Raw genomic sequence first — 26,501 nt, forward strand, 5'->3', positions numbered from 1 at the left:
TGTACAGCCACATGGAGACATTGTTAACCCCTGTATGTGTTTGTGAGGATATAGGAGGTTATTCATGAACGTTTACTAATGAGAGGTGCTGATTAAGGAACAACAGTAAGTCTGCCAGTTCTGGATGACAGAGGCCTCAGTGTGTGGAGGAGGGAGACCCAGCAGAGCCTCCAGCTTCAGCGTCGGATGGCCGTTTCCTCTGTTCACCAACAGCTCATTAACCTCTTCTATCAGCTCAGCGATGGCACTCAACTGTATTCTCCCCCTTTTGCTCCCGCATATATGATGCATGTCCTACAGTTAGAGTACTCGAGCTCTGCATTTTCACGCCATGCTTTTTTTCTCAGGGAGCACAATGTCAAGAGGGAAGATAAAAAAGCCATGGTTGCTCATTCAAAACATAACATAAAGAAATATATTAATGCTTTATTATAGTATAAAGATATCTCTTAAAAACTCTCTTCTTAAAAAGAAGTCTGAACGAGGTTAAAGAGAGGGGAACCAGAGGACAGGCGAATCTGCGAACAACGCTGTCGGTTTGAATATCAGATGTGACCACCATATATGACCAGTGCAGAGCAGCGGCCGTGAGCTAACCAGTAGAGCGTGCTAACATGCATGAACATGCACAAAAAGCACAGGCAGACGGCCTGGATATGTCACAAAGCAAGGACAAGCTTTAATAACAACACAAACAGAGGGAGACATTACTCCACTGACTTTATTTCTTTACACAGAAAATAGTTGTTTACTGTTATATTAATGCTCTGAATGTTGCATATTGCACCTTAAAGTTTTTTCTTGATGACAGCCCTAGATGAAAAAGTAGATATTTGGACCAAAGCCGAGGACCAACCAACCAACCAACCAAAAGTTAAAACAATTACATCAGAATTATTGATAGGTGTAGGTAACAAAGGCGGAGACAATGAAGATGGAAATAGATACATGCCAAACTATCATCAGTCTCCAAAAGTTTATTATCAGTAACTGTAATTATTGCCTGGCACTAGAAGAGAGGTGAGTAGTCTGATGTTGTGCAATCATGGATAAGTAATCCATAATGTGGGTCCCAAAACAAGTAGCTCCCTCTGATGAGGATTTCAAAGAATGTGCGGAGAGGAATGTGTGATGTGAAGTTGAAAGTGTGAGTGCTTCACAGGTGGTCGTCTCTCTCATATGATATTCCCACAGGCACAAGACTATCAAGCTCAAATTGTACCTTTTCATGTCACATGTTCTGGGTCAAATGTCCCGTGAGTATGATGTGATGTTTAAGAGGTAAACAGCTGGAGCTGGAATCTGAACACGAATGAAATACTTAATTATGTATCTTCTCATTCTTTAGTTTCTCTTTGAGTTATGTTTGCATTTGCTTTTGTTTTAAAATTAAATTAAATGGTGATAAAAATAACCACCAGATTGGTTCAGAGGTGCAAAACACACATGAACAATATAGTTTCAGTTTTGTTTTCTATATCGTTCATTAGTTTTCTCTAACTTTGATGTGGTCATTTCTTTTGGAATTTTGTTAAATATGTTTTCTAAATGAACATGTTTCCTGGCTTTTCTGTTATGTCGATGTGATTTCAAAAAAGTGTTCTATTGTTTTGATGTGTTTCTTTCAACATTTTCCTCCTCAGGACCCCCGGAGCACCGGAATGGTGGTCCAGACCTGCACACCTCTCCTCCCCCATCCCATCCAGTTTGCATCATGTAGATTAGCCTCTCATTGTAATCCACTGTGTCATTTTAATCCTTCTTAGAGTGACGTTTTCAATAACCCCTCCCCTCTTGATCCCCTCTCCTCTTGTTGTCTCCTCTGCCACTCCGTCTGCTCCTCTCATCCCGTCTGCTTAAAGGTAAGGCTGCTCTGCTCTTTAGATAAGTAACCCTGACATAGATCAGTATATATTAATAACTGATGAGCATTATAAGGATATTGGTATTGCATTGTGTGATGATAAGAAGTAATCAATAAAGCAATACTTGTTTTCATTGGATGTGAAAAGACAGATAACCATTGGGATGTTTAACTTACACCCATCAACATTTCATATGTAAAAGGTTACAAGTCTTAAACTTTAGGTGGTGGATTATTAACACACAGCTGTCAGATCTGTGACTATATGTCAACTAATGTCAATATCAGTATTTGGCTTTATTCCACTTTAACATTATTTGGCCAAATATATGTTTGCTTTTGTTCTTGAGTAATTTGAAGTTTTGATTGGCTTGAATGGCTCGATCTGTAATACTTTGGTCTTTCAATGTACTACGTCCAGTACACGTTTTTAGAATATGTTTTAAAACACTAAACGCTGTAGTGAAGATATTTCCATAATGCTCTTAGTCCTGTCCCACCAACTGGTTGTAAAAATCTTCAGTTTCCATGTCTCAGTTGAGACTTTTATATTGTCAGTTGCATCTATATTGTGCTTATCTCTGTGATTCAAATGTAACGGTAATACCTGAGGAACAAACCCGGTCTATATTAGGTAATTCAGTTTTATGGGAGAGCAGCAGTCAGTGGACATCTGTTGTTTTGTATCTGTATTCTGTCTGCTCTTATGTAAGAGGATTTCTGCTCCACTGATGAGTAAAATAATCACTTTTTCATCTCAGTATTCACTGATCCAAAAGATTTTTGGCCCTATAACACCACCTGTTCCATCATTTATGTGGATTTTGTAATATACCAATAATTGGATTCATGAATTTCTGATCCCATGGTCTCTCCTGAACAAACTCTGAGACGAACAAACTAAATGCCTGAATAAATGGTTTGATGTGCTCATGTTTTGTTTGTGCCAATTCTTTTCTCTTCTCAGTGAAGCTGCTGTGAGACGCCGTAACCATGGCTGCTGTAAGTTTAACTACTTTACAACAGATTAAAGAACGAGCACCTGAGTGTCACTTTGTCTTTATTTAGGTCATTTTGTCAGTGTGTGGCCTTAACTTCACTGGTTGGTGCTCTGGGAGATTTCCCTGTCAGCGCATAATGCTGGTATTGTGCCAGTAGATTCTGGCTCTTGGATGGACTCTTAAGCTGTTTTTAAGTCTTTTCTGTAGTCATGTGAGGCAGATTAACCGGCCGTTCACTGGTGTGCATCGTTTGTGGTCTGATTGGGTTCGGAACTTAAAAGTCATTGTAATGAGTTGCTATTGAAGTATTCAGGCATTAAAGCATTGGAGAAGGTAAAAAAAAATGCAGCCGCTAAGGCTTAAAAAAGTGATGTTATAACATAAAGGAGGATTTCAAACAAATTACTTTAAAAAAAATCTTAAAATTGGTAAATGATCTTGTCTTTTTTAAAAGCTTCTCTTCTTCTTTATGCAGACTGGATCTTTCCGCATGGTGTCAGAGGAGGAGCAGGCCATGAGGTCTAAGCTGGAGCGTTTGACAGTGAAGGATCATGGGCCGGTGTTTGGGCCATGCCACAAACTGCCTGGACACACTGTGCAAAAGGTGACATAACAGTAACTGCAGGGCAGCATTTACAGACAAGTTAAAATCTGAATATTAAAGCCACGTTGTTCGTTTTCTCCCCTTTTTTCTTTCCCCCCCCCAAAGGCGAAGGATGAGCTGACTGAGACGGATGAGAGGCGGGCGTCGTCACTGAAGGAGCTGCGGACCATGATGAAGGAGAGAGTGGCGGAGGGAGACGACCTGGCCAAACTGGTGCTGGAGCACTTCGGAGACAAACCAGACTCTCTGATTCTGCGCTTCCTCAGAGCTCGCAAGTTTGAAGTCGTCAGAGCCCACGAGCTCATGAAGGGTTAGTAGTCGTTAGTAGTAAACTATTTTAATTTCTATCGTAGAGAGACAAACCGAGGAAGATTCAGTTTCTGCAGACATTTTCCAGCAGCTCCATCAATTAGAGGGGGAGACCTCTTTTGTGCTCCCGAGTTTGCATGAATCCTGCACATCAATGAGACAGGGCGGCATGTGTTCATTAATTGGAGGCTTTGAGATGCTTCTGAGTTTCCCCCTGACAAAGCCCTCCTTTGTTTCCTAACGGGACAGAAAGTTTACTTTACTTGTGAACTCACAGTGTTCTCCTGGGAACTCCACCGCGCATGTGCTGATTGTGTCGGCCTGGAAGAGGAGATGACTTTAAAATGTGTATTGACACTCCTATGAGAAGGTACGAAGCTTATGACTTGCTCATTGTTTGTATGTGTGCTTAGGAAAGATTGCAAAATTATATTTGTAATTGTAAAACCAAAACTAATTAGCAATCATCCAAACTGTAACCTTCAATCAGCCTTATTTGAGCCAAATAACCTGCTCACAACACCTCTAATTTTAAATCTAAACTCTAATCTAATGAACTCAACCTTAACACCATTGTAGCTGCCAATAAACATCGTTTTAGTTTGGATTGTTTTTTTCTTCAAAACATAAGCACAAGAAAGCAAACACACACATTTATGAATATAGAGAAGCAGAAGTTGTTGGTGTGAGCGAGCAATGTGATGTGAACGTGAACTTGTTTTTTGGGGTTAATTGCCTCTTGCAAGTAAAAACACTGAACACACACACACACACACACACACACACACACACACACACACACACACACACACACACACACACACACACACACACACACACACACACACACACACACACACACACACTCTGGGTTAATTGGTGCCTCGGTATGAAGAAGCTTAGAGCAGCACTGTCGAAGCATAGTGGTGTCATTGTGTTTGGCACGTCAACCTGCACTGAACACTCATACTGTACACAAAGGGTTTGTGAACCATTAGAGCTTGATAAGAGAATGCAGCTGATATTTCAGTTGTGATGTGTGTGAGTGTGTGTGATTTACCCGTCTTGTGGGGACATTTATATGATTACACAGCTACATTGTGGGGCCTCGCTTTTTTGGGGGGGGACAGAATGGACTAATTTCATGTTCACATAACGTAAACCATTAAGTTTTAGGGTGAAGACTTGGTTTAAGGTTCGGTTAAGGTTAGTGTAAAGGTTACTGTAAAGGTTATGATTAGGGTAAGTCTCCAGGAAATGAATATGTGCCCAAAACTCGTGAAAACAAAAGCGTGCGTGTGTGTTTTGGGTCTTCTAGGTTACGTGCGCTTCAGGAAGGAGTATCCCGAGCTGTTTGAGAACCTGACCCCGGAGGCCGTCCGCAGCACCATCGAGGCGGGTTACCCTGTGGTTCTGCCCAGCAGGGACAAGCACGGTCACGTAGTGCTGCTCTTCAACATCGAGAACTGGGACCTGGAGGAGATCACATTCGACGAGGTAGCAAGAAAGCAAATTCAAAGAAGGCTGCAAAATCATTCTGATGTATTTGTTAAAAAAAAAAAAAATAATGATTGTGTGTAACAGATCTTGAGAGCATACTGTGTGATCCTGGAGAAGTTGCTGGAGAATGAAGAAACCCAGATCAACGGCTTCGTCTTGATTGAGAATTTCAAGGGCTTCACCATGCAGCACGCCTCGGGAATAAAGCCAGCTGAGCTCAAGAAGATGGTGGACATGCTGCAGGTCAGAACAGACTCTCAAAGGAAAAGATGACAATTTCTTGATGTTTAACCTCAGTAGCCCTTTCTCCTAAAGAATTCCCATACATCAAAACTGCATTGTTGATTACGACATTTACCCAGAAGACTGTGTCCCATGTGAACAGAGCACTTTTGATGCCTAAACAAGTATATATTATATTATACATGTATATTGTTTCAATTTTGCAGTCATTTAATGCCAAATTATGATGTTTTGTTGCATAACCTAACATAGTAGTTTTTTAGCATTTTTTATTTAGTTTGTTTCAATTTACGACGTGAACTACAAGTTTCAAACGAGGACATTTTTTTTCCCTCAAAACGTATTGAGAATGCAGTTTATTTATTTATTTATTTATCATGTAGCTCAAGATTGATGGGGAAAAATATTAAGAGTTTATAATGTTGTGGCCACAAGGGGGCTCAACTGTATTTTAATTGAACAAACCCCATCCTTTCATAATTTTGCACAATGTAAGCTAGAAACCTGCATTTTAACCAGATAACTGCTTATTCAACATTGGTTTTCAAGATGTTTAAAAATAATTATAGAAATCTAAGAGAGACTGAAACTTAATTTTTTTCTTTTGAGAAAATAATTCAACAAAAACATCCAGTGTTCAATATTTCCCTCAAAACGTATTGAAAGTGCAGTTTGGCTGTCAGGAAACATAGTTTTGTAGGACGTCTGAACTGTTTCTTCAAATCTCTTTTTTTTTCTCTTTTTGTGTTTATGTGCAGGACTCTTTCCCAGCCCGTTTCAAGGCGGTCCACGTCACCCACCAGCCCTGGTATTTCACCACCACATACAACGTGGTGAAACCCTTTATGAAGAGCAAGCTGCTGGAGAGGGTATGAATGGAGGACTATCTAACCTTTAATCTGAATCACAACATTAAGATTTGTACATTCCTCATCTGAATACTCTTCATAACTTCCCTCAGGTCTTTGTCCACGGCGACGAGCTCACCAACTACTTCAAAGAATTCGATGCAGACATCCTGCCGGCAGATTTTGATGGGAAAGCCCCTGTTGCAGACTGCCAGGCCATCGCCACCAAGCTTTTTGGATCTGAAGACACCGCTCTCTGAAAGTATAGCTATTTAAAACCCAAGTGTTATAGTGTCCTTCACCCTAGATGCTTCGTTGGTGATCAGATTTGGTCTATTTTGAAGCTAGGTTGACATTTTGTGTTATTATTCAGGCAGTTGCTACGAGCAAAAAAGAAGTATCTAGAGTTAGGAGCAGAGGGAAGGTGGAAAATGATTAAATATATGGTGATATGAAAATGGGAAAGAAAAAGGATGTTTAGATGTTGCAGATAGAAGAATTGGTGCTTAATGTTTGTTACTTCACAGCACTGACATTCATTGTTACCTTACAAGTAGAGGGAAAATGAGAGTTGATAATGTGAGTCAGTTTGGTTTAGAGTTCCTCGCCTTAAAGTATAATTTCACATCACACAGAGCAGCCTTTTGATTCAGTTGATTCAGTTGAATGAGAACAGAGGTGTTTCAGTCTCAGGGGTTTAGAAAGATTTGAAGAGGGTAAAACTGATTATGGATGTGCCTGCATTTGATTATTGTTTTAGGAGCGAGAGCCTCCTGATGCAGTGCCATGGAAACAGTTATTTGTCTCAACAGCCTTGTTTAAAATGAGACTCAATGCCTGATGTACCACAAAAACATTCTGCAATTTGCACTGGATTAGGACATTTTCAATTAAATTGTTTTGTGTGTGTGTCTGTAGTTTTATATGAATTGTCTTTTTTTAAAATAATTTGTCTTCCTGTTATATCCCCAAACCTGGAGGGTATTTCATAACAATAGACAGTTCAACCATAAAATCAGGATTATTTTCAGCTAATTCTGTTTCATAAAGGCAGTTTAAATTAGTTGACTTAAGTAACCATAGAAACTTGTTCCTCTAGTCCAGTGGTGGAAGAAGTACTAAGATCATTCTCTTAAGTCCCAATACCACAGTGTAGAAATACTCTCTTACAAGTCCTATATTCAAAATAATACTTAGGTAAAAGTAAAAAAGTACAAACATCAGATAGTATACTTAAAGTACCAAAATTAAAAATATTAGCATCAAATATTTAATTAATTAAAAAAAGAATCTTTTTTAGATTAATTTATGCTTTTTACGTTGCAGATGGCGAAAGTGGGGCTAAATTTAAATTACTTTTTCACTGCCATGTAGTGTAATCTATAATAATTATAATTGATTTGTTATTAGTATTTTGTTGTAATAATCTGTAGAGTAAAATAAGCATAGTTAAGTAAGAAGAATTTGTCTCTGAGATGTAGTGGAGTACAAGTGTAAAGCAGGTTGGGAACCACTGGACTAAACTACAGAACTGTTAAAGAAGTTAAATGAGCAAAAATGCAGCGTACACATTGATTCATCAGTATTAAAAATCTGATGTCATAATAATAGATCAGTCACATGGATGAAATGAGTACTCTCTGCTACTTTAAGTACATTTTGCTTATATTTTTCTGTACTTTTAGTTAAGTAACCTTTAAGAATAAAGGGCTTTACTTATAGTGCAAACTATGTAGCTAAAGTTTGGCAGCGGGGAAAAACATATTGAGAATATATAAAGTGGTGGCCACAAGGGGGCTCAACTTTATTTTGAATTAACAAATTCAATCCTTTAACAATTTTGCGTATAATGTCAGCATATAGCTATAAACCTGCATATTAACCAGATAACTTCTTATTCAACAACATTATAGTGTTTAAAAAATATTATAAAAATCAAAGAGAGACTGAAACTTTTGTTTTCTTTTGAGAAAATAATTTATTTTGGAACACAATAACCATATTTCCTCACATAATTAGATCACACACACCACTGGTTTTCTTCAACAAACACACCCAGTGTTCAACATCAGAGTACATCATGTTGTGTGACGATGTGTGCCCCGTCTTCTAGTCCTTGCCACGTCCCTTCACATCGTTAAGCATCAAAATGTTTGTTAATGTTAAATTAAAGCTGTAGAACGGTTACTGGAGGGTTAACTCACTGTGGGCTCTCATCCACTTGCTTAGGTTGATACATTTTCAAATTAAAAATCACTTTAGAGGAACACAACACTGAGTAATGTTCATCCCCATCCAAGACGTATTTCTTTTTAATCCATTGACATTTAAAGTCAGAGAGATTTTAATACTTTAGTTTCCAAACATGAGCCCACAAAAGAAAACAAGACGTTTGAAGCAGTGGGTCTAGGTTAAATACACAGGAGCATATTTTCATATCAACACAGTAAAACAACATTTCAGATCCCACACTCCATCAAGAGAATTATCTCATGACATGTTTTGGTCTAACATACTTTGACTCTATATTAGGTCAAATTGAAATGATAAGAGAATCCCTCCTGGTTGGTTATTGCCTTTATGTTTCATACCTGTTCCCTCAAATATGTTAATATACACTATATTCATATATTTATTTAGTTTTTTTAATTGTTAAAGTGAAGAAGTTTTGGTTCTTGTCAATCAGAGGTGGTGACAGTAAACGTCTACTGTATGTTTACTCAACACTCACCCTCTGAAGCATTTGCACAAACAAAAAACACAAGAAGTCATAAAAACAGTACAAAATACAAAAGAATACCCTAAATAATTGACTACAAAAAAATACATCCAAACAATACATCCAAACCTGCATTTTTGTGCAAAGTTAGGGGGAGCAAAACATCTTAAAAAGAACACAAATGGCTCTCACTGCAGACACTGGGTTTGTGCTGGTGTCATCGATATTCATCTGATTATTTTTAAGAGCTGGAATAATCCCAAACAACAGCTGGTTTTGTTGAAATGAGAGCTATGGACAGAATGAACCATCAAAATAATCTCACTGCAGATGAATGACGGGATGTTTGCGGTTGTAGTTTGGTCTCCAGGACAACAGATGGCGACAGTCATTTGTGGTTTGAACGATGCAGGATGACCATATTTAGAGGCAAAGACAAAAAGGTGGCTGCTCAGACAGACCTTCTATTATACAGTCTATGAGACAAATCTACACTTTTCAATTGAGAATGCACCGACCTAAACACATTTAAGTTGATTGGTTATCTGCCAAGATGTCACTGATCCACATTAACTACAGTATCATTACCTAAGTTAGAGTTTTGGTTTGGCAGTATTACAGAAAAACTATTGGTTGGATTTTAATGAAACTTGGTGAAAGGGTGAAGCATGTGCCAAGGAAGAACCTATGACATTTTGGAGCGGATCCACATTTTGAAGGGCGGATGCACTAACTATTTTTCACTTTTGTTGACATTGTGCGATAGGACATTTGGCCTTGACTCTCTGAGTTCCTTTTCTAGTTGTCAATGTCATCATAACATGTAGTGTTTCTACTTTTAGTTCCTTAATTCAGTCACGACAGGCTGCTGACTTACTGTCACGGCAATCCCTACTCTCATTTCATCTTACAGTAAATACAAATGATTGAGTTCCAATCAATGTGGTTAACAGTTTTTAAATGTGAGAAGAGGGCACTGGTGTTGGATTGGTGGTTGGTATTGGCAGAGTTGAGAGGGATCAAGTTGGATCTATGAATCCCTGTTAGCAAAGTTAGCATTACTGACATTAAAGTGTGTAGGATTGACAGCGTCTAGTGGTGTGGTTGCAATTAACGGAATTCCCCACCGCTCATCCCTCCCTTTCCAAAACTGTGGTATCGTGGAACGCCAAGTGCAAAACTGTGATAGTGGCTCACGTTACTGCAACTTCCCAAGCGTTTCAGTGAACTACAGAGGCCTTCAGGTAACCTGAAAACATAAAAGGTCTGTTCTGGGCTAATGAAGAAACACAGCAGGGGCAACATGGCAGTCTCCGAGAACGGGATGCGCTCCCTGTGTGCTGTAGATATGAAGGGTTCAGGTGATTATACACTAATAAAAACATAGTTATGAATATTATATTCCATTTCTGCTAATAAATCCCACACAATGCCACACACTGGAACTTTACAACCTAGGTTTCATAGTATCACACAGAATAACCTCCAAAAATGGGAGTTTAAATTTAAATCAATTACATCTCGAAAAACAACAAATCTCCATAAACTATGGTTGTGAGATTGTCCTCGAGCCACACAACAACTGCTTTGTTAACTGGTGGTTGTTGACTGGTTACTATATAATTCAAACTACTATTTCCAAGGTCAAGAATGAACTTTAATGCTCAGGATAATTATTCTTCAGTCATAATGTTGCGACAAACGGACACAAAGACGAAAAATTAATTGTCCTGACATGCCAGACTTCCTTTAACTAAAACAAACGCTACTTGTTTCAAATACCATCAAACCCAGGTCTTTAATTTGGCCTTAAAAAGGTTTACAAAATAAACTGCTTTCAATCACTGCCTATCCCTTGGTCATTTCAAACCATCCATCTGTCTGATCACAGTGTTGAGATTACTTGGCTGGACTTTGCCGTGGAAGAAGCTTCCTAAGCCCTTAAACAAGGTTTGCAAAAAAAAAAAATCTCAATTAAATTCAGGTTTTGAAAAGTCCGCAGGTCTCATTATTGCAGTACGATTTCATCAAGACACGTTTTAGATAGATTTCAACGACCGTTTAGCCCAGTCAAAAAAGTAAAGAAAAGCTTTTGAATGCAGTCTTTGCAACAAAAATATTCCCTTGCATTTAAATCTGTCTCTTCATTCCTGCATGTAGTGTTCTCCATCTAATTAAACAATATAACAATCACCTGTATAACTACTAGTAGTACAAACAATCCATTAAAATAAACATTTGGTTTAGCGTTGGTGTCCTCTGCCCTCCTACTCATCACACCTCCCAGCTCAGATTATAAGAAAAAAAATCTACTTCACACTGCTGAATTTTTGCTTTTAACAGTTCCGCTATGGCCAATCAGTCCTTGCCACAGAATCATCTGCTGGAAAATGCAAAAGTGAACGGAGATGTTTGAACCAAATGAGGTGTTTAGAAGGTGGAGTGCTAGCGTCTGTGCAGTAAGAGAAGGATATCATAGTCTTAGCTGGACCTGCAGCTGATCAAAGGCAGACGAAAGAGTAAGAGGGCTCAAAGACAACAGACAGCACGGGGAACACTTGAGTCATCTAACTTTTTCGTTATCATCCTCGCTCCCTCCAGTCCTTCCTCTCGATAACAAAGGAATGCTAAACCATTAATAATCTCCAAACCTGCGCTTTGGCTAGTGAAGAGAAAAATAAGAATGAAAAAAAAAAGAAAAGATTGTGTCATAAAGGGTGTAAAGAATCAAAGTGATAAAATGCACCTGTGGGGAATGTGCATGGATCCCCTCTGGGGTTGATCCCTGGTCATGTCTGCTAAGCACTGAACACTTTCAAGTGCCAAACGCAAGTGCCAAGGGGGATGTTATGAGCTGGAAATAATGTTTAAAATCCCACCATAATACTTTACTTTTCTACTATACATTTTCTACAAACAATGGAACAACAGTTCACCCCTAAAGAACGGACTTTAGAAGGGCCAATAGACCATGACGGAGATTTTGGATCACACCTACCAAACACAAAGATCACACTCAGTCACTGGTATTCACCTCTCGGTCTACACAGGCGCACACAGGCATACACACTACATCTGTCAGTTACACACACACACGCACACACACACACACACACACACACATACACACACACAACATACATACTACAAAGACGCTGTGTTGGTTAAGACAGCAGACTAGGCTACATGGCCTTGGCGGTGATAAGCAGTGAGCTTCTTACAGGTGCATTAATGGGCACCGACTGCAGGACAGTCCTTGATTACTGTAATAAGAGGCTTTTTGTGTGCTCTTGTTTTTCACTGTACTACTCCAAAGTGGCGCTCTCGCTTCACTTTTTAATGCGAGCTCGACTTCATCTCTGGTCATATTTGGTCAACGCCTCCATTAACCAAGGATCATTGTTGTCTTATATGAAAAGAAACAAAATGTTCCTGCTCTGAAGTCAAAGTCTTCGCGATGGAAATGAGCACAAAGGCAGTTAGTTGTTTTTTGTTCCTTCACACACTGTGAGGTGATTGTGATTACAAAGGGGAACCGTGGAGAAGGCGTGGAGAAGTGTTTGACCGGGATGTTTGGGTCGGGAGCGGTGAGTAGCACCAGAGGAGAAGGCAGAGGAGAGAGAGCAGTTTTAAGGTTTAGTTCAGGTGTCTCCTCAGTGCTGGGGCAGTGGCGTTTGGAGAGGGTGAGCGGGAAGAGGAAGAGTGAGAGAGATACAGAGGTCAGAGGTTTACGCTTTTTGCTCTGCGCAGGAGCTCTCACTCAGGGGGCCACTTTGGCACGGCGGTTTCTGTTTCTCCCACTGGCACATGGCGTTGGCGTAGCCCACAATCACTTTGTCCATCCAGGTGAGCGGCTGGGGGAAGAGCACCGCGCCCTCGAAGAAGCCCAGGTGGCCTCCGTGTAGCGTCAGGGAGAAGATGACGTTCGGCTTCTTTGCTAAAGGATGACACAACAGCACACAGTCATTAGGCCTCTGTACTGTGCATGACGTGAAATCAGCAGTATCTGAAAACCAACAATGGACACACGTCCAAATATGGGTTTTCCAGTGGATATTCTGTGCCTATTACAGATAGCAAGGGTGTGTTTGCATGGTCAAATAGATAAAAGCATGACTCAACTTCTGGCAGGTATGAGCAGCCACTACTACAGCGGAAGGTTTGAACCAATCAATAAGTTGCTAAAGATACAGTGTCTCAAACACAACACAGCTTCTCTGTTGAATTATTCAATCAGTAAATGTCTTCCAAAGATTAGGCTCTGACTGGTTAATTTAGTTCTTCCACTGTGTAACTTGGAGGTGATTTATAGGATATAAACATTTGAGACAAGTCTCTCTTTGACTCACACTCAGCCTTGTGCTTGCTTAGCTGCCACAATACGACCAAAAGTATGTGGACATTGTCTATGCCTTTGTGTACAAACCAAGGTCCATTAAGAACTTTTTTTTAAGTTTGCTGTGGAAGAACATGACAGGTCTGCAGAGCTCTGATCCTCAACCCCATCACACTCTTTAAGAGTGAACCTCAGCACTGACATATCAACCAACATCAGTGTTGGACCTCACTAACAGTCTTGAGGCTGAATGGGAGCAAATCCCTGCAGCCTAGATGCTCCTGATTTTGGAACATTCACGTGTCTAATGTTCAGGTGTCTACATACTTTTGGCCATGTAGTGTAATCATTACCAACTGACACGACAGAATTTAGTGCTACACCTACACACCAGGTTTTAAAACTCTACTTGGGAGAGATATGGGTAATGACTGACGTTACACCTGTGTTTTTCTACAGTCTCTAAACATCGTTCATTCATACTGATTTTATTTAATTCTTACTGATTTTATTTAATCCAAAGTAAATAAACCCTGACCTTGAGGTAGGTCACCTCCATACTGAAGCCAAACCAATAACCTCTTCTTTTTTAATCTTTCTGACTGGCGTTTGAACCAATCTGGATTGCTGCGGACAAGGACCAGGCACCGTGGTCTCCTGAAAAGGATCGGTCTGAATCTCTTTGTTCTCCTGCTCTTATCTGGGTTAGTGGGGTAGCCTGGTGCGGTTGACTTCTGATCAAGATCCCTACGGGGCTTTCACCACTCATGAACTATTCTTGACAGCTGCCGGGACAGCTGAGTGCTCCCCAACAACTGGAGCCACCGCCTAAACCGGCGCTGAGCGACAGGTTGAAACAGAACGTTCTGGAGAACAGCTCGAACTAAAAAGAAGACGTTCAATCATTAAAGACAAACGTATACGCACATCAGTGAGCAAAACTATTGTCTCAAGGTTTCACTGTGTTTCACTTTTTTGAACCTGTTGCCTCTTTAAACTTTATCAAAAATTATACTAAAGCCACATTTAGTACATTAATGCAGTAAAGGAAATCTGAGGAGACTATACCTTGTCTAAGCATTTTAGAGCAAATATAATAACACTTTTAGCTTCATATTACTGCCTTCATAGTACGCAGTTAACTCTTATCATCAAACATATTTAATCTAGAGTAATTACAGCACCAACACAGCAACTGTATTTCTGTTGAGTCCCTCCCTGGTAGTCATGTGTCTGAGTCACTGTTCATTTTAGAGCAAAGGGCAGCTGATCCACATTTCAGTCAGTGTTTCTCTCTAGAGGCACATGAAGGATAGAGACACATGTACTTCCAGTCAGGACTTATACACACAAACACACCCACATACACACACTGTTAAATGATTTCCTTTTCCAAAAATAGTTAAGTAAGTTTAAATATAGCACAGGCTGAGGAGAAGGGAAGAGACGGCCTCTTCTCGTTTGTAAATGACGCTCAAACAACATGCATAGATCATTAGAGAATAAAACCAAAAATGTTGGGAACATGTGAAAGAGTTAAACTCACTTTAAACAGATAGCTAAAGAGACTGGTACAGCTGCTGGAACACACCAAAATATGTTACTCATAGACTTGCCCTGTGTGCCACACCTTGTGGTGTTCAAGCCAACTCATCAAAGGTTCTTTTGAGATTGCAGACATGTTTCTAAATCTGCTGTAAAACTGCAGCCATAGGTAAATGTCTGTTATTTTAAAAACCTGTTGACTCAATAGAGGATCAACTGCAAATATGTGCTTCAATCTGCATTGAATACCATCTTCTCGTCAAAGGAGATCCTTTTTTTTTGTGGAAATCTTTTTACAACAAATCAATAAATATGGTACATATATGGTACGTGTAGTTTATCTGGTTTTAAGCTAAGCCAAATACTTAGCTGTGTCCTTCAAGGTCATTTTTTTTACTATGGGATTTATTTAAATCTGTTGCAGCCGCAGCATCGCCCACCACTGTTTGTCCCCATCACTGAAATGTAAGTAGAATAATATGAAATATATGAAATTCAGAGTTAATACTAGCAAGTAAATGGCCAATAAAAGATCATAAGAATCTATGTGTGTAGACTTTGTAAGTGTTAAGGTGAACATGGTTAAAATAGCAGTTTTTTAATACTAGGGTTTTGTACTGCTGCTGCTGTAGCTGTGATTCATGCGGTTAGTTACCTGCTAGTGTGCGAGGGATGGTGAGCAGTGAGTCATGAACCAGAGGGTCATCTGCAGAGTTCACTAGCAGCAGTGGCACATTTACCTGGAACAATAACAATAATACATCACACAAATGCATAAACAGACCAAAGAGAGAAACATCATATCAGATGATGCGAGGTGGATGGTGCAAAGTTCTTACGTTGTGAATATAATGGACACAACTCTCCTTCTCATAGTACTCTTTGAGAGAGCTGTGGCCGTGGAATTTTCTGTTGACACACCAAAAACAGGAAGTGTCATTAAATAGTGCCACTGAACAAACACATGACCAATAATTCATATTCTCACCCTTGACAAGTGGAAGAACATTACTGTAATCCCCCACATCGATACAACACTGTGAGCTGTGACTTTCACTGGAAGCAATCTGAAATAATTTGTTCCTCAACATACCTCATGATGTTGTCGTCAATCTGCATGAGAGATGTCGCTGTGTACAGACGACCAAGATCCAGATCTCTCACTTTGACTGGGTTTCCCCCAAACAGACTGTGCCTGTAACACGCAAAAAATACATACACAAACATTAATCATAGAACATGTTGAAATCACTGACTGCTCAGCGTGCAGTATATTACTCAACCACGAGTGCAAAGCAGTGAGGGACTGTATGAAAATGATTGATTTATGTAGAGGGGGCTGAACCTTATGTTTTTTTTATTTTTTTCCAAAAGCATGACCCTCCACAGTGATATTATTATTTAATTTGGATGCTCCCTTGACTGTGAAAAGACTACAATAGCGTCTGACAAATATCTCAAAATAATATAACAGTATTGGTATAACTTGATTTACCATTCTTAACTAAAAGAGGCAAAGAAAAAACTATTTAAGAAGGTGTACCTTGAGTACTTTAAATTAAAATATTACTTTAGGATTTGGTTTTACATAATGGGATAAACAAATTAAAAGACCTTCCCGTACATTCCTTATAAGTAAGACTACCCCTTACTTTAGTAAAAGAAAAAAAAAAATCATGATTCCTTTTCCGATCCCCTCCCTCATAAACTGCATGCAGTCCCTTACTTTTAGGTTTAACGCTTACTAAACCCCAACCATATTCTCTTATAAGTAACAGCAGAATAAAATGTACAGCCTCAACCTGCTTAACCTGCACAGATCTTTGATAGAGCGGTCATCTGCCTCTACCGTTGAATACAATCTAAACATGACTGATCCAGAAAACCCTTTTGCTGTATCTGCAGGGTGAGCCACACTCTTTATGTGGAAGTTTAGAGAATGTTTAGATAATTGACAAACCACGTTGTATGTTATATTGGTGAGAATTTAAAGCACCGTTTTTGGCAAACAGCAATAAAGAACATGTGGATAGAACTTTGCAGGAATGAAAAACTATAGGAGGTAGTAAAATGTTTGATACCTGTGTGAGAGGATGATTTTCTTCATGTTGTCAGCCATGAGAAAGTTATAGAAACGTCTGAACTGGTCCCACTGTAGGAATGTTTCCTGTGCCCTGAGAGATAAAGACAAACACACAGGAAGTTAGCTTTGTGCAGACTGTCCAAACAACACACTAAATGTACTCTGTAATCCACTGGACAAAGAGTCGAGTGGAGAGAAGCAATGGTGTCAGGCATTAAAATGCAGCTCACTGACAGAGACAGGCTAAACAAACACAGCAACTAAAGACACTTAAAAAATAACCGACCATTAGATAGAATGTTTTTATTTTTATCATTTCAATACCATTTCTGGTCAAATACATCAATAAAAATAATCAAAAGTATGTGTTTGTTAAGCACACATTATTTGTGGATAAAAGGGAGAGCCACAGCTCTCAAGGAACGCTAACAGAAGGGCCATCTTAGGTTTGAACACTGATTTGAAAGCAGAGCATTCATTAAAGCGAAGAAACTGCAAATCCAATTTCACAAAAGGCCAGTCTCTACAACACACACCCTTCCCCACGGCCATCATCCAAACTTTAACAGACCCAGCCTGTCATGTCTGCCAAGAGACGCTGGCTGCATTTGAAACGCAGAAGGTGTGGCTCTAACACCCACACGCACTCGTGGTTTAAAAACACACCACTGTAATACATGTGTTTGTGCTGCGTGATTCACAAATGCGACACTTTGTACACATAATGTTTATCCTGGACATGTTGTCATTTAAAAGTATTGAGGCAAAGATTCATATTATAGAAAACACAGCTTGAACACACAAAAAACACCATTGATGGTCCTTCACAACAAGCTTTTTAAAAAGGTTGCCTGTCTTGTTGCTCGCATTTTAAAAAATCCAAATTACAACTTAAGCAACAGAGTGAGTGTATAACTGAAGATTATAGTAAATAGAATAGCTGAATGATTAAAAAGCTGATGAGAGATGCTTAGACCCGAAGACTACACGTGTGATTATATTTTGCAAGCGCTAATTATTTTGTGGCATTATGCTGAGCTTAATTTATATTTAGAAATGTGTGCACATCAAGCGCTGGTGTTGTAAAAGTGCTTTGATGATACGATGCATTTTAATTACGAGATGAGAGGAAACAACCCACCTGAGAGCGCTGTAGCCCTGACAGACGCTGACGCAACACAGCACCCGCTCCTGGTTCATCCTGTTCTCGCCCAGGAACTTACAGACAATGTTTCCACCCAGACTGAAGCCCACCACCATCAGCTGGGTCTGAGGATAAGTCCGCTTAATGTAGCCGACCATGGCGGCAAACTCCCATGTGCACCCTGTGAGGGGAAACGGTACGGTTACAAATCAATACATAACACCTCTGTAGGACGGAGCGTTTTCTCTCTGCTCAGCAGTTCCAGCTGAAGGTGCCTTTAGCTCAGAGCAGTAAATGTGTCTCTTTTTAGACCTCTTAAACAAGCTCAGGTCTTAAATCTCTTATTATATCAAACTCTGGGAGCTTTAGGTTCACTAACAAGCTCATATAGCCCTTTTAGCTTTTATTTTCACATTATTTTGTACAAAGATTTTATATTAGAATACCTTTAACTAAGTCAGATTATATAAAAATTAAGTGAAGCTATTACAAAAGGATGTCCTTTTTTAAAACTACTTTAAAGTAATAAGTCTGTCTTCACTGCTATGAGAATGTCTTCGGACCAAAGCTTCTTAAGCACCAACCTGAACAGCGGGTTTGATAAAAGCAACATTTGATTTGACCAAATTAAAAACATATTTTCCATTTCTAGTTATTTCTATTTTAAAAGATGATTTTAAGGTTACAGGACTGTGAAACTGAAGTCAGCCCTTTGGTCTCACCGTAGGTAAACATGCGCGGAGAGGTAAGCTCGATGTTGGGAAGAGCTCCTAGGTGGTTCAGCACAGAGCAGCGGTAACCTTCCTTCTGGGCGTGATCCACAAAGGTTCGGATGTAATGCTTCTCACTATGGTTACCAATACCAGGGCATATCACCATGGTGATGTCATCTGGTGAAACAGAAAGATGGAATCGAAGAGATGTTAGCCAGAGAGAAATATGGAAGTATGGAGTATGTCACATGGAGTATGTCACTCTCCTAAAAGGCAGATTATTAGATTTAAAAGGAGCACTGCAGCTGACGGCAAACAAAGGCTAAGGCTTTTTGTCTGTGATATATGGCTTTAGAAAAGCAGAATGGAAATAGTAACAATACTTTTTTGGGAATGTGAAACTTAAGCTTTCTGAAAGGAGATCACTGTTGAAGTGGTGGATGTCAGGGTTCAACTGAGGCATTCAAAGAAAGGAATCCATCTCTAAAACGGTCCTCACAGGCTGCATTATAAACCTGTCATGCCTCATTTTAAGATTTAGACTTGACTTCCTGAGTCTGTTTTCCATCCACATATCTCTAGCCACCATCTATAAAGTGTAATCCAACTAGCAGCAAATGATCAAAAAATAATTTAAAAAAAATAGATCGAAAGTATCACCTCCTGTTCGATGGTCCCCAAGTGGCTCAAAGAGGTCAAAGGTCGCAGTGGCCCCATCCTGCATGGGTAAGTACTTCCTGACTCCACTTGGGTGAGGGGAGCTCACCCGGCCAAGTTTACCATACAGTGCCGTCTGGAGGTGACCGCTCTTACCCCACAGTAAGGGAGGAATGTACCTGAAAAACACAAAAATTGGACTCTGCTATTAAATTTGATATAGAAACATGAGCTTATTCTGCTAATGCACTCGATAAAAGCACAAGGTTACTGCCCTGAAATAGCATTAACACAATTTTATCCTGAGCAGAGGAATTTGCATTGGTGGTTTATGACACAGACGTGAACATCCTGGTACATATTTTGCATTACAAAGTCACATTTCTGATGCAGCTTTTGATAGAGTGCTTCATGCTCCCAACAGACATCAATGTTTAACGTCAGTAAATGCTGTGTAAGTTTTACTGAGCCCGTGTACTTGAATTCCATTTACACATATGTAGGAGTTAGCTCTAGGAGTCAAGTCTGTGAGTTACGTAATATTTCTTTGAAATATTGAGCCTTACTGTATGTTGTGGATTATCGTGAATAACCATCTTATTGCCTTGCTGAGACCAAAATAATGTGGACAACCTGACAGGAAAAGTCTGTTTTTCCAGCTGCCTATCCTATCTTCTATCCTAATAATAGCTGATAATAAGAGCTGTAGGGATAACAACCAAAACAAACTATCAGTAGGCTTTTCATGTAGTTCTGCAGCCATAAATAGGTGATAAATAAATGTTTAGTTCATGTGACACTGTTATTGAGTATATAGATTAGCTATTCAAGGGGGAATTGAGGAACATGTGAGTTCTTACAAGTTCAGGTACATATTATACTACATCTTCAAACACACGCTTTTAACAACAAATCCAACTTGTTCACAGTGTTTGGAAATTACACTTTAGCAAATATTTGATCACCTCTCTCACTTTTCTTTAACTATCCAACATCCTGTATAACATGTATAGTATGTGTATTTATTGTCTGTGTCTGTGTAGTTGTATAGTATGTGTATTTATTGTCTGTGTAGTTGTATAGTATGTGTATTTATTGTCTGTGTCTGTGTAGTTGTATAGTATGTGTATTTATTGTCTGTGTAGTTGTATAGTATGTGTATTTATTGTCTGTGTCTGTGTAGTTGTATAGTATGTGTATTTATTGTCTGTGTCTGTGTAGTTGTATAGTATGTGTATTTATTGTCTGTGTCTGTGTAGTTGTATAGTATGTGTATTTATTGTCTGTGTAGTTGTATAGTATGTGTATTTATTGTCTGTGTAGTTGTATAGTATGTGTATTTATTGTCTGTGTAGTTGTATAGTATGTGTATTTATTGTCTGTGTCTGTGTAGTTGTATAGTATGTGTATTTATTGTCTGTGTAGTTGTATAGTATGTGTATTTATTGTCTGTGTCTGTGTAGTTGTATAGTATGTGTATTTATTGTCTGTGTCTGTGTAGTTGTATAGTATGTGTATTTATTGTTTGTGTCTGTGTAGTTGTATAGTATGTGTATTTATTGTCTGTGTCTGTGTAGTTGTATAGTATGTGTATTTATTGTCTGTGTCTGTGTAGTTGTATAGTATGTGTATTTATTGTCTGTGTCTGTGTAGTTGTATAGTATGTGTATTTATTGTCTGTGTCTGTGTAGTTGTATAGTATGTGTATTTATTGTCTGTGTCTGTGTAGTTGTATAGTATGTGTATTTATTGTCTGTGTAGTTGTATAGTATGTGTATTTATTGTCTGTGGCTGTGTAGTTGAGCTGCTGCAACACTTGAATGTCCCCCATGGGGATCAATAAAGGAATATAATAATATATGAAATCTTGTTAGATTTTCTGACAATGAGGTGAAGTGTGGGCCATCTTGGAGGCGTTGAACTGAGAAAAACTAGATCAGAATAACAAAAGTAAAGCAGCAATGCGCAACATGGACACCAGTTGCAGTGTTTACAGCACACAGAACAAATCACACAGATACAGTTAGTAGCAGCAAAGCGCAAAAGGTTTCTGTCACATCAATAGTTACACAAGAACTCCAACCTTGTGTTGCCGCATCTCTATTACTGCAGCTAGAAAATGCACTCTTACATAAGAGAGCTGTCAATCAAAGAGCAGTAATACTTCCATTTGGTGATAATGTAATCACTTCCAGCATGCACTGTAATTTGAAGCTTAACCCCATTTTTTTCTGGATGGTACCCTGCAGGTTTAATCTAGGAGTCGAGAGAGAGGCTGACCTTGTTGTTGTAATGTGGATAGGAGGATAAGCACAGTGCCAGGTTAGTGGAGTTCATCCACAGGAGGCAACAGACAAGTTTAAATGCAAACTGCTTTTTTATATGTAGTTTTTTTCCCCTCTCTTCAACATAATAAAAAAAAGAACTATTAATAGGCCCAATTAAAAATGTTTTAGTCAAATTAATTAATTACTGATACATGTATAATTTAGGACTTTTACTTCTTGGTGGAAGAAAAGCATTGTGTGTTCAATTATTAATGCTGATCTAAACTAACCTCAAATCAAAACTTGAGAGATTTAAAAATGCACTTGTTGTTGAGTAATTATTTAAAAAAAATAAAAGTTCCTGGGAGTAACAGTAGGGGAGGCTTTTGTTTGCATTCTAATCTCAGTGTCTCTTTTTTCAAAGTGGTAAACACAGTGATGTGTGCTGTTGTTCCTCATATCTATTAGGCAACGGAAAAGGAAACAGATGTGCCACTGTGGTTTGATAAAGCAAAGAGCTAAAGTTCAGATCAAAGTCCAGTAGTAAAGTCACAGGCCTTTGATACTATCAGGCTGGGAAATACCAAACAGTACAAGTAGAAATTAATAAAAACCAAAGCCTTGTCCTGACAATTTGCTTTTCTAAAAAATATATTTTTCATTTACCTTTTTACTTGTTACTGTTCCACCAATATCCGACTAAACAAAGGCAGAAATATATTTAAATCGAGTCAGTTTACTATTGGCTGCTTGTAACATCACAGCTGATTTAACATCATGGACAAATACTAAAACACGCTGCATAATACTAAACCAACAGCTGAGGCTTCTTTCTCCGTCAAATTAAACTACTGAAGGCAAAATAAGTTCCTGTAGCTGAAAAAAAAGGTGGCGCTAAAACCAAGATGTATTCTCAGAAAAAGTTGTTTATTCTGGTTTGTCCTCTCCGTTAGCCAAAACCCCAGTGTGCACGTTCCCAAACACAGCTTAACAAAATTGCTGTCCACTCTGTTAACCTCACACCCCTCCTATGCTTTCCACTGTGTAATTGATCTCTGTTATACAACACAGCAGGGTTACAGACATGACTTCTAAACAACACAGAGACACAACGCAGATGATGCCAACAGCAACATCGACAATGCCGACAGGTTTCCAGGACTTGGAAGTTATTTCAGTTCAACTATACACCGGGGCATACATTTCTGTGAGAAGAATATGGCAGTTCAGAAGGGAATGATAACAAGCCGGGGTGCAAATGTAAACATCAGCGTGGCCTTATGGTTCACTGACACTGCAGCTGAAAGGCAAATGGCTCTGTAACAATCTGTTATATAAGCAGACACTCGTGATGAAGCCTCGAAGAGAGCCACCCTACCGAGCCGAAAGTATTATAACACCAGCAGACCACAGGATATGGACAGTGACGCTCATTCAGGAAAAAACAATCAGGTTTACTTTGTTTAAAAGGCAGGTAGAGGGTTCACCACAACATACAGGACATTAGAGCCCAGCTGCTAACCTGGTTTAGCGTATACAAGGAAACCTGCCTCCCACTACCCTGAATCAACAACCACTGGTTTGCATCAATTATTATAAACCCATATTGAATATTCAAATCAAAGTAAGCAGCAGAGTTGCCCTGAGGGGGAGACTTGCATGGTCGTACATGCAAATGTGTGTGCCCTGCAGTGAACAAGTCTATATTTGTACGTCTGACAACCCAATCTACCTCTGGGATAATCCCAAAAATACAGCCTGTTGTTTATTTCATGCCAGAGCTGACGGTACAGCCAGAAATCTCTAAAACAGAAACACTCAGGAACACTGATGACAGATGGGAACACCGCCAGACAAACCTGCCTTCGCTCACGGCCCCAGATGGCCGACAAGCATCGCCATTTCCATGGAAACGCTTTTGACAGTGACAGACAGAGAGCTGAGAATGCTACTCACTCTTTGGTCAGCTGAGGACAGGATTTGAGAAGGAAGCGGTTGAGGGCGGTGTCCTGGTAGGTGAGGTCCGGGGGCGCTGTGGGGCTTTTTAGGTTCAAGCAGCGGACGAGGATGTAGAGCACTGTGGCGACCGCCGCCAGCTTCATGCCGTCGAACATTGCTGGCAGCTCCGGAGAGATGGTGTGCACGTCTGACTCGTGGGTATTCATGATTATTCTGAAAAACAAAACAGTGGCCCACACTTGTTTCAGTGCTTTCCCTCGTGAAACACAAGCGAACCTATTTTAGTAATAAATACATTTACAAATACGCAGCCAATTAATTAAGAGCTGCATTTTGAAAATAGATATACTGCTTTTTATTATTGAAATATCAAATCAAAAACACTTAAAAACACTGATGACTATTAAAAAAGAATACAATTGTTTTCATGAGTATGTAGTTAGCTGGGATTAAGCAAAGATTGGATAAAGCCAAGAGATGGACACTTCTGATAATGTCTGACTGACCTAAATATTCCTGTTGGTGCCCAGGGCCCTGCAGCAACAGATCTGTGGGAATATAGAGTGAGAGCAGCTCAGATAAAGTCAGAATAAAGCACGGTCACTTATTTAATACATTCACTTTAATTACATTACAGCTAACGAAGTGCCAATAGGAAGTCTCACGACAGAGAAGATTGAGGTGCTGACAATACTTTAAATTAACCTTTTCATCTAGCAGACATACTGCACACATCACTTCTAATTCAATGCACGTTACATAGTTTTACCTTAACACCTTTAGTTAAAAGTGGCATATGTCCAAAGCTATAAACAAAGTCGACAGGTAAAAACAAGAACTGTAGAGTTTCAGAAAGGTTGCATTGTATCCTGCCACAACAAAAAAAAGGGAAGTTGTGGATAGAAAACATATGACGGTGTTTTCCATTGTTATGATGAAGTAGCCAAATAAAATGTACTTAAAAACAAACTAGTTTTTGTTATCATTGGTACAGATAGTGATATGTTACACAAGAACAAAAGGGAAAGCTGAAATGTTACTGTTACTTACATTTTAACTTGAAGTTAGCCTCCGACAACAACTCCAAAGGTTTGAAAATGTGAAGAGGTGAAGTCACAGTGATGTGGTCAAACCTAAAGACAAACACGGAAAATGCCATTACCCTTTAATAATCGTAATTGACCAGCATATTTTCAATTTTTCCTTAAATTATGATGCGAGTCATATATAAATGCCTACACTACTTTTTTCTCGTTCCAGTGTCTTGTCAGAAACGGACTCTAGATAAGATGCACCTGAGAGCCTGGTGTCACCATTCAGTAATTCAATTTAGTACTCAAACGATTAGATAAATAATGGGGTTTGATAATGACTTAATTGTAAGTCATTTATGACGTAAAACACAATTCAAAGCTTATCAACTATGAAGAGTTTCTGGCTTTTCTCAATTATTGTCTGTCTCATAACAAAATCAGTCCACCTGAATATATAACTGCTTAACACCAGTGTATTGATCTTAAAATGTATCAGGGGCAGGTATATTTATCTTCCCACATATCCTTAAAGGAATTAAGTGTATTAATCATTTAGGAGATGTGGAGAAGATGCCACCACTGCTCTCACACACTTTGACTTTAGCGTATCACCTACAAAAACAGTTTTCAAGCTCTGTCTTTTAGAAGTAATGGATTTATACAAACACCACCTGTAAACACACAACTCATCTCCAATTAAACAAGATGCCAGAATGATCCCCCAGCTGCATGACATGAACATCATGAACCTGAGCCTTCCGCTTAGCACTTATTGTATTCCTATTGGTATATTGCACTTATTGTATTCGTATTAGTTTGTTTCTGTACTTTTGCTCTGGTTTATGCTCTTAGATGCTTGTTTAAGAAAGGAGATGCACTTATGACTTCTGGTGACTAGTAGTTCTCTTCATACCTATGTTTGCTAAATGACTGTAATGTAATGTAATTAAATAACACGCCCTGAATCCACACTGCTTATACCAGTCTCAAATCCAGGGAGTGACTATATCTGGCAGTTGTGTCTCCTTAATACCAAGAGAAAGTGTGTTTATTATAAGCCACGCTGGGGTTTATTATAAGGTATCCATCAGATCAGCTGCTAACACTAGCTCTCCCCTTCCTTCCTTCCTTTCTTTCTTTCTTTGTCACGACTCATAACAAGCCAGAGATGAGTGCACAGACACAAGGGCACTATGCTGCCTAACATATCGAGACAATGGAAATGAATAGGCACATTTCTGGACGCAAATAACAGGAAATTAACCTGTACATGTGTGTTGTGTTTATCTGAGAGCAGGCCAGCGATCCCCGACGCACCTTCTTTCGCCCTACTGGTCCAGAAAATGAAAACCGTGTCGCCTTTAGGACGCATTGGATCCGGCCATCCTGAATATTTGGCGCAGCAACTTCACAATAATATAACAGACAGATGGAAAGCATTCATTCTCAATCCCCCTTATAATAATAAAGCCTATTTATAAAGGAGAATTAACGTCATGGATCTAATGAGGTATATCTTGCATCATCTGAGCAGTGAGATATATAATAAAAAAAAAAAAAAACACAGATGCATGCTCAACTTCAACCCACTTACCTGTTTTAAGGTGAAAATAAGCAGCTCCCTGCAGCTCAACCGCGACGGGCTCCTGTTTTTAAGGCTGCTGTCATGTTTGTT

The 26,501-nt window shown here is 39.2% G+C and overlaps 2 protein-coding genes across 3 annotated transcripts; one reads left to right on the forward strand and one right to left on the reverse strand.

Moving 5' to 3' along the window:
* Positions 1-2,857: 2,857 nt before the first annotated feature.
* rlbp1a (retinaldehyde binding protein 1a) lies at positions 2,858-7,278 on the forward strand. The gene is made up of 7 exons (XM_054616788.1): positions 2,858-2,866; positions 3,341-3,469; positions 3,575-3,779; positions 5,097-5,275; positions 5,363-5,521; positions 6,280-6,390; positions 6,483-7,278. Exons 1-7 carry the CDS (start codon positions 2,858-2,860, stop codon positions 6,627-6,629), a joined length of 939 nt encoding a protein of 312 aa, XP_054472763.1. The 3' UTR covers positions 6,630-7,278.
* Positions 7,279-8,333: 1,055 nt separating this feature from the next.
* LOC129099931 (monoacylglycerol lipase ABHD2) lies at positions 8,334-26,501 on the reverse strand. Of its 2 annotated transcripts, XM_054609393.1 has the most exons (13): positions 26,421-26,499; positions 26,144-26,232; positions 24,843-24,925; positions 24,299-24,340; positions 23,790-24,005; positions 19,570-19,745; positions 18,919-19,086; positions 18,194-18,377; positions 17,051-17,143; positions 16,063-16,164; positions 15,809-15,878; positions 15,625-15,709; positions 8,334-13,025 (listed from the first exon to the last, which is right to left on the reverse strand). In XM_054609393.1, the coding sequence occupies exons 5-13, from the start codon at positions 23,996-23,998 to the stop codon at positions 12,817-12,819; spliced, it is 1,296 nt and encodes a 431-aa protein (XP_054465368.1). In that variant the 5' UTR covers positions 23,999-24,005; positions 24,299-24,340; positions 24,843-24,925; positions 26,144-26,232; positions 26,421-26,499; the 3' UTR covers positions 8,334-12,816. The 2 variants fall into 2 exon arrangements, with proteins under 2 accessions (XP_054465368.1, XP_054465359.1); XM_054609384.1 differs by lacking the exon at positions 26,144-26,232 and having other exon boundaries at positions 26,421-26,501.

The sequence above is a fragment of the Anoplopoma fimbria genome, chromosome 2, assembly GCF_027596085.1.
Source record: "Anoplopoma fimbria isolate UVic2021 breed Golden Eagle Sablefish chromosome 2, Afim_UVic_2022, whole genome shotgun sequence".
NCBI classification, from domain to species: Eukaryota; Metazoa; Chordata; class Actinopteri; order Perciformes; family Anoplopomatidae; genus Anoplopoma; species Anoplopoma fimbria.